The sequence below is a fragment of the Bolinopsis microptera genome, chromosome 3 (assembly GCF_026151205.1).
Source record: "Bolinopsis microptera isolate Bmic1 chromosome 3, MBARI_Bmic_1.0, whole genome shotgun sequence".
NCBI classification, from domain to species: domain Eukaryota; kingdom Metazoa; phylum Ctenophora; class Tentaculata; order Lobata; family Bolinopsidae; genus Bolinopsis; species Bolinopsis microptera.
In genome coordinates, this window is record NC_087074.1 from 14674601 (window position 1) to 14690490 (window position 15890).

Consider the following 15890-nt stretch of genomic DNA (forward strand, 5'->3'; position numbering starts at 1 on the left):
CATCATGCAGTCTGTCATATAATCTAAAAATTTGTCAAGAGGACTAAACAACTCAGATCTGTAGAAACAGCAGATGAAAATATTGCAATCTGTAAGATGGATCCAAATAGCCTCGATTTGGTCATATTGCAAAACTAAGTTTAGTTGAATCATTTTAAACTTTATGTGCTCACTGATGAGAATGCCACATCCCCCATGACCATTGTCGTTAGGACGGTCTTTGCGGATAAAAGTAAAATTCTTGGGTAGGTTTAGACTGGCTGAGTCAATATCCGACTTAAGATTTGTTTCATTCAGGCATAAAACATCTAATTTCTCTTTCCAGATTAGATCTTGGATTTCAAGACATTTTGGCATACCTGTTAGTCCTCCCTGCATGTTGCAATGTCCCACTGCAAGCTTTTTGGCATGGTATGAAACTGTGATTTTACTAATGCACGGGTTAATGCAAGAACTGCTGTGAGAGCATGAAAATTTTTCCAATTTATGCTGCTATAAACTTGTCAGAATAAGATAAATTGCAGAACTGGCAATTGCAGAACTGGCAATGAAGAACGAAATTAAATATTATCTAATCGATTACAAATCTTGCAGATTCCTGAAATTAATGTAAAATGCAGCTAAACTCGTGCATATCATCTAATAATAATATGACAATATGATAGAATTGTAATAATGCTACATGCTACGCGCGCTAAAACGATGAATCTAATCTAAATCTAGTAACCATATCAACGCGCAGTAACCATAGTAACGCGCTCGATTCAATTCCAGTATATTGCGACGAGTGTTTACATCACTAAATTAGCTATAACTTTGTGTGATTATGGACGATCGTGCTAAATTTAAGGCGCTGTGGCTAAAATCGTCCACTGAACCAACAGGTAAAATTTCAGAGAGATCGTCCCCAGCGCTCATTTTCACCTCGCGAATGATCAGCTCGCAGTGGGTAATATTTGTATCACGTTGCGACTTCGACAGTCGTTTCACTATGTAAAACCCCCTTTATCGTCCTGACGATACAAGGGGGAGCCGCGCACTCGTGCGCGGCGGGTCATACAACGTATGACAAAATAATTTGCAGTCGAACTCATATTTGTCGAAAGAGGGATTGGAAATAATAATATTAAATAAACATTGACCTGTTTGATAATAATACTGTCATTGGACTCTTATAAAGTGTATCCGAAAACGATTCTTTTCAAACGTGCTTATGATATTATTTAATCTTTTAACATTTAACAAATTTAACTTCTACTGGTAAATGTATACCCTATATTTTGTAATTTAATGTATCAATTTAAATTTTTTCTCATGTTGAACTGACAAACCTTTTCCCAACAAAATTACTTGTTCCCTACAATTGCCTGACCAATGATGAACTTTTTTCATGATTCCAGTATGTTTATTGTTCACTCCTGCGCGCAGTGTTGTGACCTCCCTTCGTCGTAATTAGCTCGTATTCAGATTGAACAATTTTGAAGTCAAATAAATGTTGTTTCTTTTAGACTTAAATAAACAATATGGATGTAGTCCGAAAGTAATTTGTCTACTAAATAACATTTTGAAACTATGAACAAAATTGGCGAAAATTTGCCGTAGATGTGACCAAAAAACTACGCGCAGAACTAAATATTTCTTCATAGACGCGTGAAAATTTTTGAGTTTAACATTGAATATTTTAGCTTGGTTATTGTAATACTTAATTTTCAAGTCTCTATCCGATAACTAAATATTTTATCTTTACGACAGTATAAAATTTGTTTGTATATTTGCTAAATTAAAAAAACAGTAGGAATAGAAACGTCGAAGGTCTTGCGCTTATTTCAGTCCCAAAATATACTCTTATAATCATAAACTTCATAAAACCCACTGAAATTGATGTCTACAGGCATATTAAGCCCTTACACCTTCCCAAATCATTTAGCAAGGATTCAGAGCCAGTTTTTAAAATTAGCTTTCGAATATCATTGTTAAGACATAAAACTATAAATAAATGAGTGCCTTTTTCTCTTGTCTCGATAGTTTCTCTTTCATTTTAACATTATACATTAGTAAAAGCAATCAGCGATCTTTATTAATCATTGAAGGAGTAGAGTAATTGGTCCTCGTCAATGTTTAGTGTCTGATTACAGTTTCGGTCCGACCTCCACAACTGAAAAGATATTGGGGGTATTATCAGTTATGTAAATGGAAAAATTATATTTGCATCATAAAACTATGAAAACATTGAAACTAATGTTTTTGAAGGCCCGCCTATTCGTTTAAGCAATCAAATAGTCAGTGCATGCACAGTAAAGAACAGTTGAAGGCACCGGGAATGTTTCAAATATAACCTCTGTCTACTATCAAGTATCAGACCACACACTCCACTGTCCACTATGTACTATAATGTACAATGGCAATTAAAATGTGTTCCCGCAATTTTAAAATGCGCGCATCTTGCGCCGTGACCATGATGGTCACAGCGCATGCTGGTGAACGGAGGTAGGCTGGTGAACGAGTTATTGGGACAAAATTGGAACATTTTGGAACATTGGTTACATCGGTTGTAGACATGCAGTGATTCCCAAACTTGGTTTGAGTGGTCCTAGGACCAATCTAAACGCTTTCCGGCCAGTTTTAAACCGTTCTGAGCACTTTTAGTTTTAGGAGAATATTAATTTTTGTTCATTTTCGTGCATTCCATGAACCTGGGTAATTTTCATGCTCATTGGAATTTAGAAGGTAAAATAACTCACATAACAGTGCTCCCGACAAGTTTCACGGATATAGTGATTGAGTTTCTAGTCACCTAGCCTCTTGGCCTGAAAGATTTCTTGTTCGGCAGGGTGACTGCTTGAACGTCAACTTCAACCTTTCCCACTGTGCACTGCATCGAATCGAGGTAGAGTTGTTAACTGAAATATTACATTCAGTCTAGCGACCTTTAAATCTGGGTCAAACTTAGTATTTCTGAAAGTTTCGCAAAATTTTATTGATTACAGAGGGTGTGTCACGCCACTCTCTCCTTAAGATCTTGCAGATGTTAGCACCATACCGTACCTGTTCATTATAATAGCCCTAGACTATTGCATGAGACAAGCCTTAAGCAAGCACCCTGAAATAGGATTTACCATTAAGCCTTATAGGAGTAGGAGAGTCAAGGTGGAGAAGATATCGGTCACTGGTTTTGTGGATGACATTGCTCTGATAGCAGATACTGAAAAGGAGACAGAGACGCTGATGCAAGAGATAGAAAGGGTTGCTGCCACAGTGGGACTTAGAATGAATGAAGGGAAAAACTAAATTCATTACTCAGAACATCGAGAACCCTGATACCATCAAGTCTCTGGGTAACCATGCTGAAAGAAAGCCTATCTCTGAAGAAGGAGAGACGATAAAAACGTGATACGATACGGTATGTTGAAATAAAGCCTGTCTCTGAAGAAGGAGAGACGATAAAAACGTGATACGATACGGTATGTTGAAATAAAGCCAGTCTCTGAAGAAGGAGAGATGATAAATACGTGATACGAAACGGTATGCGAAAGCTATGTAGTCGATCAGACTTCAAGTTACGTGTTCTTATTAGGGTGAGAGGTTCTTTAGTAAGGCCGACTGATTAAATGAGGCTCTAAAATGAACGGGAATCTAGCAATAATAGCATGGAGAGTGGGGGAAATCAAAAAGCGGAATAAATAATCTAACTCTATAAGTTAACGATAAACTGGTACAGAAATCAAAAGTCCGAACAAGGAGTCTAGGAGTAGGAAATAGCTGTGAACCAAACAAACAGAATGGCACCCGTGCATGATATATTAAAATATGTACCGTTCTAGGATGCCTCCGCAAACTTTTGCTCCTCTGTAAATGCACGTGTTAGTGCTGTAGCGAAAGCTATGTAGTTGATCAGACTTCAAGTTACGTGTTCTTATTAGGGTGAGAGGTTCTTTAGTAAGGCCGACTGATTAAATGAGGCTCTGAAATGAACAGGAATCTAGCAATAATAGCATGGAGAGTGGGGAAAATCAAAACGCGGAATAATAATCTAACTCTAAGTTAACGATAAACTGGTACAGAAATCAAAAGTCTAGGAGTAGGAAATAACTGTGAACCAAACAAACAGAATGGCACCCGTGCATGATATGTTAAAATATGTACCGTTCTAGGATGCCTCCGCAAACTTTTGCTCCTCTGTAAATGCACGTGTTAGTGCTGTAGCGAAAGCTATGTAGTCGATCAGACTTCAAGTTACGTGTACTTATTAGGGTGAGAGGTTCTTTAGTAAGGCCGACTGATTAAATGAGGCTCTGAAATGAACGGGAATCTAGCAATAATAGCATGGAGAGTGGGGAAAATCAAAAAGCGGAATAAATAATCTAACTCTAAGTTAATGATAAACTGGTACAGAAATCAAAAGTCCGAACACGGAGTTTAGGAGTAGGAAATAGCTGTGAACCTAACAAACAGAATGGCACCCGTGCATGATATATTAAAATATGTACCGTAGGATGCCTCCGCAAACTTTTGCTCCTCTGTAAATGCACGTGTTAGTGCTGTAGCGAAAGCTATGTAGTTGATCAGACTTAAAGTTACGTGTTCTTAAGAGGGTGAGAGGTTCTTTAGTAAGGCCGACTGATTAAATGAGGCTCTAAAATGAACGGGAATCTAGCATGGAGAGTGGGGAAATCAAAAAGCGGAATAATAATCTAACTCTAAGTTAACGATAAACTGGTACAGAAATCAAAAGTCCGAACACGGAGTCTAGGAGTAGGAAATAGCTGTGAACCAAACAAACAGAATGGCACCCGTGCATGATATATTAAAATATGTACCGTTCTAGGATGCCTCCACAAACTTTTGCTCCTCTGTAAATGCACGTGTTAGTACTGTAGCGAAAGCTATGTAGTCGATCAGACTTAAAGTTACGTGTTCTTATTAGGGTGAGAGGTTCTTTAGTAAGGCCGACTGATTAAATGAGGCTCTAAAATGAACGGGAATCTAGCAATAATAGCATGGAGAGTGGGGAAAATCAAAACGCGGAATAATAATCTAACTCTAAGTTAACGATAAACTGGTACAGAAATCAAAAGTCTAGGAGTAGGAAATAACTGTGAACCAAACAAACAGAATGGCACCCGTGCATGATATGTTAAAATATGTACCGTTCTAGGATGCCTCCGCAAACTTTTGCTCCTCTGTAAATGCACGTGTTAGTGCTGTAGCGAAAGCTATGTAGTCGATCAGACTTCAAGTTACGTGTACTTATTAGGGTGAGAGGTTCTTTAGTAAGGCCGACTGATTAAATGAGGCTCTAAAATGAACGGGAATCTAGCATGGAGAGTGGGGAAAATCAAAAAGCGGAATAATAATCTAACTCTAAGTTAACGATAAACTGGTACAGAAATCAAAAGTCCGAACACGGAGTCTAGGAGTAGGAAATAGCTGTGAACCAAACAAACAGAATGGCACCCGTGCATGATATATTAAAATATGTACCGTTCTAGGATGCCTCCGCAAACTTTTGCTCCTCTGTAAATGCACGTGTTAGTGCTGTAGCGAAAGCTATGTAGTCGATCAGACTTCAAGTTACGTGTTCTTATTAGGGTGAGAGGTTCTTTAGTAAGGCCGACTGATTAAATGAGGCTCTAAAATGAACGGGAATCTAGCATGAAGACTGGGGAAAATCAAAAAGCGGAATAAATAATCTAACTCTAAGTTCTCCACTACCTGAATATTGATCGGGAACAGGTTAGCCGCGTATGTGGAAAGAGTGAGTTAGATTATAGGTAACAACGGGTAGTCTCAAGCTACCCGTCTTTGCACCGTAACTTAGCCATCTGATCTAGAAGAGGAAGGGAGGTTATCATCTACACATACTGTATTAGGAAGTTAATCGTGTCCTATCTACAGATCTTACAGGGTGGCCCATAAGTGACTACCCACACGCAACCTCTTAATAACTCACGTAATTCATCTTCAAATTGCACCAAAATTTCAGAGATTATAGATATGGGTCAAACTTAAATTTCCTGAAAGTTTCGTAAGCCACGCTCAATTACAGTGGGCGTGGCGTGACACTCCCTCTTTTTCACTATTGTCTTCATAAAATGAGAACGCTTTAAGCTAACAACTCAAAATTTTTTGCACACATTTGGCTTGATAATCGAAAACTTTTCCCAAAGTTTCAAGTTCATTGGTTAAAATATGGCTGAGTTATGACCATTTCAAAACTCATCGGATACGTGATCCGAGCACTCAGTCAGTGATTCGTCACTTGGTTAATGGCCTGTTTGGCTCACATGCACCGCTTGATTGGTTGCAGCCTGCTTATGGGCCGGCCTATACAGCTGACTGCACCTAAAACGCTATCACACGAATTTATGGTGGTGTCACCATTTCAGGGCTTGTTAGCCCTGCTAGTCACAGGTTCCTTACAATCAATAAAAAGGAATGAACCATCCATTGAATCATCGAACCGGGCCTACCGAATCACAAAGAAACACAAACTTTTGGACCGTGATTTCCAATCGAGGATAGATTTCGCCAACACATTCCTGTCCAAGCAGAATGTGGATCCCTACTTTGAGGGCGAAATCTGGTACAGCGACAATGCCATATAAACGGATATGTCAACTCCCAGAATGCAATTCACTGGGGCTCTACTAGACCGGATGAAGTGGTGGAGAGAACGGCTTTTCCTGAAAAGTCACGATCTGGTTTTATCCTAAAAATTTGTGTTTCCCTTTCTAGCAAAGTCATCATCGGTATCCAATCAAAGCCTAATGAACCTCATTAATACACGCTAACGCCTTACTCTTGATCAGATTGGGTGACGAGATCACTAATTGAGTGCAAATATCACTGACTGAGTGCTCGGATCACATATCCGATGGATTTTAAAATGGTCATAACTCAGCCATATTTTAACCAATGAACTTGAAACTTTTGGAAAAGTTTTCAATTATCAAGCCAAATGTGTGCAAAAAATTTTGAGTTCTTAGCTTAAAGCGTTCTCATTTTATGAAGACAATAGTGAAAAAGAGGGAGTGTCACGCCACGCCCACTGTAATTGGGCGTGGCTTACGAAACTTTCAGGAAATCTAAGTTTGACCCATATCTATAATCTCTGAAATTTTGGTGCAATTTGGAGACGAATTACGTGAGTTATTAAGAGGTTGCGTGTGGGTAGTCACTTATGGGCCACCCCAGGATTTCCTGAAAGTTTCGTAAGCCACGCCCAATTACAGTGGGCGTGGCGTGACACTCCCTCTTTTTCACTATTGTCTTCATAAAATGAGAACGCTTTAAGCTAAGAACTCAAAATTTTTTGCACACATTTGGCTTGATAATTGAAAACTTTTCCAAAAGTTTCAAGTTCATTGGTTAAAATATGGCTGAGTTATGACCATTTTAAAATCCATCGGATATGTTATCCGAGCACTCAGTCAGTGATATTTGCACTCAATTAGTGATCTCGTCACCCAATCTGATCAAGAGTAAGGCATTAGCGTGTATTAATGAGGTTCATTAGGCTTTGATTGGATACCGATGATGACTTTGCTAGAAAGGGAAACACAAATTTTTAGGATAAAACCAGATCGTGACTTTTCAGGAAAAGCCGTTCTCTCCACCACTTCATCCGGTCTAGTAGAGCCCCAGTGAATTGCATTCTGGGAGTTGACATATCCGTTTATATGGCATTGTCGCTGTACCAGATTTCGCCCTCAAAGTAGGGATCCACATTCTGCTTGGACAGGAATGTGTTGGCGAAATCTATCCTCGATTGGAAATCACGGTCCAAAAGTTTGTGTTTCTTTGTGATTCGGTAGGCCCGGTTCGATGATTCAATGGATGGTTCATTCCTTTTTATTGATTGTAAGGAACCTGTGACTAGCAGGGCTAACAAGCCCTGAAATGGTGACACCACCATAAATTCGTGTGATAGCGTTTTAGGTGCAGTCAGCTGTATAGGCCGGCCCATAAGCAGGCTGCAACCAATCAAGCGGTGCATGTGAGCCAAACAGGCCATTAACCAAGTGACGAATCACTGACTGAGTGCTCGGATCACGTATCCGATGAGTTTTGAAATGGTCATAACTTAGCCATATTTTAACCAATGAACTTGAAACTTTGGGAAAAGTTTTCAATTATCAAGCCAAATGTGTGCAAAAAATTTTGAGTTCTTAGCTTAAAGCGTTCTCATTTTATGAAGACAATAGTGAAAAAGAGGGAGTGTCACGCCACGCCCACTGTAATTGAGCGTGGCTTACGAAACTTTCAGGAAATTTAAGTTTGACCCATATCTATAATCTCTGAAATTTTGGTGCAATTTGGAGATGAATTACGTGAGTTATTAAGAGGTTGCGTGTGGGTAGTCACTTATGGGCCACCCTGTACCTTATTAAGAAGTTTATCGTATCCTGAAAAAAATACCTTATTAGGAAGTTTATCGTGTCCTAGAAACAGGCCATATAACAGAATTATCACTTTCTCCTCCTCCCAATCCACAGTATTCCGGAGTTTCTGCAACGTCACTAAAACTGCAAAACATTGTAAGTTCATATGTAGATTCTATAAAAGGTTTGAATTAAAGCAGAGAGGTTAATAAGCACTTATCATATTTAGATTATAGTTCAGTCAGTTTTTTTTGAGACGCCTCCATGAACCACCACGGGGCGACCTGCCCAGTAGTAAGAGCTGCCCAGTAGTAAGAGCTGCAGGAAATCACAAAAGCAATGAGGAATGTTGAAATTAAATGACTTTTGTCATTTATGGGTGCTTGTATAATAATTTTACCGCAAGATTTTGATAATCTTTGTAATAAACTAGTGCAATGATTGGACAAGTCACAATCAACAATGATAAAAGTGTTTTATATAAAATAACCTAAAGCGAGAATGTCGTTAGTTAACTATAAAATACAGTACCAAGCGATGTATTAAAGTAACACAATTATACTCGTTCTAATTGATATTAGCTTACTTTGGTTCAACGAAAACCTACCTTTTATCTGCTTTCGTGAAATTTAAAAGTGATGTTAAAGTAACACGAGCCCTTTAAAGGTTGCAGGGGTTCCTTCTATTATCGTTGATCAATTATGTACCAAGTACACTATGTAATACAGCAAAGTCGTCAGTCGATAACTGCTGTTAAAGCCATGAAAGTTCAAAGCGAGTGCAGAAACAAAAAATGGCGCGAAATCATAATGTTCAAGCCACACGTACAACGTATGATCTGCATTATGCTCCTTCATCAACTAATTCTAGTTTTAAACGATTTTGACACGCTAAAATGCGCGCGTGGATTTGCGCGGCGCGTAGAAAAATTTTAAAGCTGTCGGATAGAGGTTAATAAATTTTTCTACTGTCAACACAGCCCAAGTTATTCATGTTTAAATATCAAAAAATGTCCGATTTTTTTGTATTATTTTTAACTAATTTCCTTTTCAAATCGCTGCCACATCAAAATTATTTTACGAAAGTACATTAAATTTTTACAGAAAGCAAGCTGAATCGTTTTAGAACTAAATTAAAAAAGAATTTAATATAAAAATGTTAAAACTTTAAAATTATCGATGGAATAAATTGCCAACGTCCAAATATGTGTAAAATACGACGAAGGGAGGTCACAACACTGCGCGCAGGAGTGTTGTTGGTGTATTTGATATGTCTTGTTTAAACATTAGTTGCAAAAGTAAATGAAAAAGTGTCAAACAGTATATATACAATAAAGTAATTCAAGTGTTGCAATTGGCAGAGCACAATACAGAGGTAACGGAAATTGTCCACTGCTACCAATATTATATATGAAATATCAACAATCAGATATATACACATATATAAACAGTCTAGATCTTAACTTGGAGCCACAAGGTCAAGGGTAATTTTTGAGTGTTTAGGGAATTTTTTATATTCTTAAAGGTTTGATTTTATATAGGGTCATTGCTATATTATGTGTATATTGTTTGAATAATTTTATTTAGATATATACACATCTACTCGGAGTGTTATAAAGTTGTTGTACTCTATAAGTGTATATTCACTTACAAGCATAACTGCTTGGCGTGATGAGGTACATCTTTGATTGGTCGAAGGTCTTTCAACAACACAGCATCATCACTTTCATAGTAGTCCCCGGCTTATGACGGGTTCATAGCGGTATTATAGGGGCAGGGATGAGGTTATAAGAGACTTCTGATGGTGGTGTCTCATATTTGCTGTCCATTTTTTTCCCTCTGTACCCTCGTAGAGCTATGAGTGTGGTTCTTAACATAGCGAATCTTATTCTTGTCCTTACATGTCTTACCACATCGCAATACCTCTCTTTTCTTTTCCTGGCGATGAGGTCTGCCACTCTATTTAGAAACCGCTTACATTCTTTGGACATGCCTCCAGTTGTGAGAAATACGGCTGGGGTGAAAGTGGCCTTCTCTACGTTCAACACTCTCTCCAAGTACCCCTCCTCGTTATCTTTGTATACTTCTTGAAGAGTGATTTGCTAATGTGTCTCTGATGTTGTTGTGGGTCATTATCACACAACCCCTAGCTTACAGGTGAAAAGGTGGTCAACATTAGTTGCAAATGAATAGTTAATTCTTTTCAAGCTAGATTTAATCTATGTAATTTATTGTGATTATTATATATTTTGGTCTCAATTAGAGGTCTCGACTGTATAGCCTTAGGCAATGCCTTAGGACTAATAGGCATACCAGTACCCATCTGCCCTGATATGATGACTTGATGTGTGACCCCATCCTGCCAATTAACTAGCAATTACATTTTATGTGGTAAGTACCAGGCCTTGATTATCTCTGAGAGCCTTGGATGTGCTACAAGCTTATAGATGCTCTAGTACAGCTTTTGCAGAGTGAGCAAAACCTGGTGGCTGGGCAGTGGCGTAACGTAACTTTTGTTCCGCCCCCCCCCCCCCCCCCCCCGCTGATTGAAATTTGCCGCCCCTATCTTTGCTCGGGTACTTTTTTTGGCTTTTTGCTGCCCTCTGAAGCAAAAATGGTACCCCAAATATTTGTTTCATGAAGAATTTTTTTCCTTATTTTTTACAGATACAAGAATTTATTTATAGTGGGGCAGGTGCCCTTTGAATGTCTTACTTTGAAGTTGTCGACGTTTTTTGTCGTGGTCACAGATCACAGAGTCTATATTTTGGTTCGTTGCCAGAAACTGTAGCTGTTTGGCCCAAAAGCCATTATATCTATCTATATTCTATTCATTTAATATAGATAAATAAAAAACCACTGTGTTAGCTTGTTCCAATTTCCCCATTGTTTTCAATGAATAATGTACTTGACCAATTACTGTATCACGAACAAGTTTTTTACCGAATAGATTCATGACACAATGTCTGAAGAGACCGAAGTAGTGTGTCTTACAAACCCCTTCAAACCAATTCAACCAGGAATTGTGAAAATGGAGCGCACAGATGACATTCAGGTGATGGTTTTTTAGGTTTTTAATTCCTAATCAAATCAAGCTTTTTTGGGAACAATGATGAACTTATAACAATATCATCTGCACTGTGTGTTTAAGATTCATTGTGTTATTTAAAAATATTGTTCTCACTGAAACACCCGTTCATAATAGGCCCCATAATAAATTAATACAAGGTTTGGTGGTACAATCGGGAGGCCCGACATAGGGGGCCCGATTATCAAGGGTCAGATCATATCACCAATTAGTGACGTATAATTAGTGATGTAACCATCAGTAGTGATGTGATCCATCAGTAGAATTTAATTCACCCAGAAATGGGCTAGATATAGGGTCAAGATCATGTCAATTCTGTAAATCACACTGTACAATCAGACTTCTATTATACCAGTCTCGTATATTACCAGTGTTTATCATTTAAGACCTATTTATAAAAGGTATTAATTGTTCTGACCTAATCCGGTCGCGGTTCACCAACTCCCCAAATATACTTTATATTAATTTGCGTAATTGAATAATTTTAACTTAAGGGTTTTTACTCTGCATGTTCCTAACCTTTTATGATTTTTTATCAAACCCCTGTCCCCTATATCATGTAAAGACTGTCCTCGGATATGTCTTACTACATTACAAAATATTACCCACAACCAAAGTTATGACCAGCTCGTCTGTGTATGTATATTAGATATGAGTAAATTGAGCAGTAGTGAAAAGCTGCATTAAAATTTTTACTTGCACATGTGCAATATTTGCAATATGCATCGTTACTAGACCAAGCTTAAATTGTGCTATCATTCCAACCTCAATTTTCCTCCTTTCCTCCTTAAAATATTACAAATTATTTGAGACTAAATTTCACCAGGTACTGTACACATTGAAGGGAGAGCCAGACATATCGGTAACCTGTGCTTTTATAATAACTCAATTTGTACAATTATAGTAGTACTAGATAGTAATAAAATTGTAATAATGTAATATATATTATAATATATGTATTATAATATGTAATATGTACTCTTAGCAGCCAGCATATATATTACAATATATAATACAGATGTACGTGAAATTTGAAGGATAGAATTTTAAAATTTGAAACATTGCGCATAGCTTCTAAACATGATAGTTACTTATAGATGTCGAGTCCTTTATCAAAAAAACAAAAACTCAATCATATTCCTAATAATTGATCAAAGGTGTACCGTGACCTTTATTGAATAATTTATTCACCAATATCACGAGGTTTTAATTGCAAGTACTACACAGTCCCCACCTCATCAAACTGCCGTTCTCATTGAGGTGTTCAACTACATTATTTTACCTTTATACGCATGTACTCTACTACACTGTACTAATAACGTCAACTTAGACAGACTCTATTTCCCTTTCTCTTATTACCTGTGTCGTGATGTGTTATTATATATGTGTATATTATGTGTATATTTACCAGTTATAGAACAAAGGGAAATGAGAATTAATGATAATGACTTGATACATAGTTGAATCTAGACTATAATAGGATTGTGTATTATATTAAGAAACTGTTTATACCATTAAAATATTCAAAACCCCTAAAAGAAATCAAGTCATCCTAAAATGGTGATCAGTACAAATCAAGACAGCTAGAGTAAAAATGTATGAAGGATTGTGTATAAAATTTATGAAGGATTGTGTATAAAATGGATTATTGGCATTATAATGTTCAACAATCTATTAGCTACATTAATAACGTTATATCCCTTGCAGCCTGTAGGATACTAGGTTACATTATAGCTTGTTTGTAAACAAACTTCTGCTTTAGAGTTAAGATTCTCCCTACATTAGAAGCTTGTGTAGTTTACTACACAGGCTGCTTCGTTTTATCGTACCTAACAATTGTGATACTGATTGTTGGTTATTAATTGATAATATCTCAGATAATATCGTCATCAAAGAACACTAGCTCCAATAGCTCCAATACTGTCGGACCAAGTAGTAGTACTCACGTCTCCCCTACGGCTAACGGCTCAGCAACCAGTGAGTTCAATATAATGTGTTACATTTAGATTATTAATACCTTATTATCTCCTAATTAGTTTCTAATTAGATCCTTATTGGTTTCGTAATTACTTGTTGTTAATATGGTATTGTTTAATTTCCTTATCTGAAATTGATAAGGATATATCATTTTATTTTGTACCATGCAACATTCAATAAACCGAATTGAAGCACATGTAAAACTTGAAAATGTCGTTGTATGTACACTATCTTATTCTGCATGTCATGCCATTTTTTGCGAGTTTTTGTTCCAAGCAACTGCAAATATTTCTGTTTGTCACATATGATTGATAAGCAAGTAATACATATTATATATATTTAAATATTATTCAAGTATTGTAACAAATTATTGCCATTTTAATAACTCATAATTACTCATTTAATTGCTCCTCATGATATATTTTACAAATGAGTTATAAGTTCACCGAACCTCTGAGCTCAAATTACAATTGATTTACAGGTTTAGCGACTGCTCTGAGTAATGCGCTAGCTCGGCGCAGCACCAGTCCTGCTGATGCTCCTGCTGCTGATTTGGACGAGCTGAGAATGTTGCGCACTTTGCTACAGCGCGCTACCGAAAAGAACAAGTTGGTCCATTTCATAATTTGTTTACACTTCTGGTTCTGCTTTAATGTTTTGTGTCTTTTAAGAACGGAGACCCTTAAATATCATGTCCCTGAGTAACATGATATATACTATATCATCAGCAGTTAGACAAACATTCAAACTAACTCATATATTAGAATTTGCCAGCAAATTGCACTCTGAGATTAATGATTCAAGTACGGAAGCACATTTGCATTCCTAGAATGTTAAGTTGAGTAGAATAGGTAGACATGCAAGTAATCACACTGAATATAGGCCCCCCTATGTCGTCAATCAGTAGACAGTTGTACACTGTACTGCAGTGTAGGTAGCTCACTGTAAAATGTAATACTGTACATATTACATATTAGGCATGTGATCCTTACTATAAGCAATAATATGCACCCAGTGTGCCCTTGTCATTTTAGCTTTGTTCCATTACCTGCTATTATTACATGGGGAACACGTCCACACGTCCACAGCAACAGCGCTACATATACTAAATACTGATGAATATCAGTGACACTGCTAAAGTAACCCGTAATTAAAAACCATTGTTATAATATGGTTTATAAACGAATATAGATATTAGATATGCTCGATACACCATTTATCAATACATCAATTATAGTTATTAGTTAGAAAAACATTTTCATAGAAGAACAAAATTTCCATCAACAGTTACAAAAACATCTCTATTTTAAATTTCAACATTATGATGTATGCTAAATGAGTGACAACATGCCCTGAAGGCTGGACTGAATCATCACCTCTTCTTCAGAAATATTGGTTCCCTTTCTGGACAATGTGTTCTGATAATGGCCACATTAAACACAATTTAGTACAATTCTTATATTACGAACGATTAAGAGAGTAGTTTCCAGTGCTAGTGCTTGTATATGTAGTATTACGACTAGAGGTGAATACTGGATAATGGATGTTTGATCTGTAAACACTGATTTTGCACACTAATAACCGCGACCGGTAGTAACCATGCACGGGGGGGGGGGGGGGGGGGGGGGGGGGGGGGGGGAGGCCAGGGGAAGTCAGTTTACATATATTGGCCTGTATAGCTCAGTAACTGAGTGCCCGATTGAGATTATTCTTCTTGGTATGACTTACTATCACGACTCATTCAGGGAATATATCAAAAGAAAGAATATTCATGAAAGTTCATTTCCGTATTGATTTGATAATCAGATCGAGTAAATTTGTATTGAATTGTGTTTGGCCTAAAAATCAAATTTTCAAATTTTTGCGACAGAATCCTAGAATGAGTAGTTACAGTATACATTTTTAATGCTTTTGGACACGAAGGGAAACACACAACGTAAGGCTTGAAATCTTCGTAAAACTACATCATTAGAGCCTGTAAAAACATTTAACTTTAAGATAACCACTCTATCAAGTAAACTTAATACATTTAATCATCATAGTTTATTAACTCAAACGTAAAAATTGTAACAAAGGCAAAATTTAATCAGTCAAAATTCGTAGCATGTAAGTAATTATGGATGGGGTACAACTCCACTCGAAAATTATAGTATACTATGGAACAAACTAAACACTTTAAATAGTAATATAAAGCTGATAAGCAGTGACTGGAACTACGTATCAAACAAAAATGCACTAATCGGTCTTAAAACTGCTGTCTCCCATTACTGTACAGTATAAATTATACTATCCGTAAAGTTACAGGTTTCAAATATGAAACACGGCGGTGGTATAATACCCAACTTATGTAAACTGACTTTTGCCCCCCTCCCCACCCCTAGAACTAAAAGTTTCTAAAATTTTATTTAAAGTAAGGTGTTCATTGCTCAGCTTATATCTTTTAAA

The 15890-nt window shown here is 37.1% G+C and overlaps 1 protein-coding gene and 1 long non-coding RNA gene across 5 annotated transcripts in view; one reads left to right on the plus strand and one right to left on the minus strand.

Moving 5' to 3' along the window:
* LOC134813484 (uncharacterized) overlaps positions 1-15890 on the plus strand; it is a 52425-nt gene that overhangs the window by 24402 nt on the left and 12133 nt on the right. For 2 of the 4 annotated variants that reach the window (XM_063821290.1, XM_063821288.1), the window contains exons 1-3: positions 11335-11435; positions 13346-13445; positions 13927-14053. In XM_063821290.1, coding sequence (XP_063677360.1) covers positions 11343-11435; positions 13346-13445; positions 13927-14053 — 320 coding nt within the window. In that variant the 5' untranslated portion in view covers positions 11335-11342. Of the gene's footprint in view, positions 1-11334; positions 11436-13345; positions 13446-13926; positions 14054-15890 lie in introns of those variants that run through there. The other 2 variants (XM_063821291.1, XM_063821289.1) reach the window with 1 other exon arrangement.
* On the minus strand, positions 1529-9047 carry LOC134812756 (uncharacterized). Its single transcript, XR_010159952.1, has 4 exons — positions 8989-9047; positions 8419-8525; positions 2742-2900; positions 1529-2155 (listed from the first exon to the last, which is right to left on the minus strand). It is a non-coding gene; the product is annotated as an uncharacterized LOC134812756 (long non-coding RNA).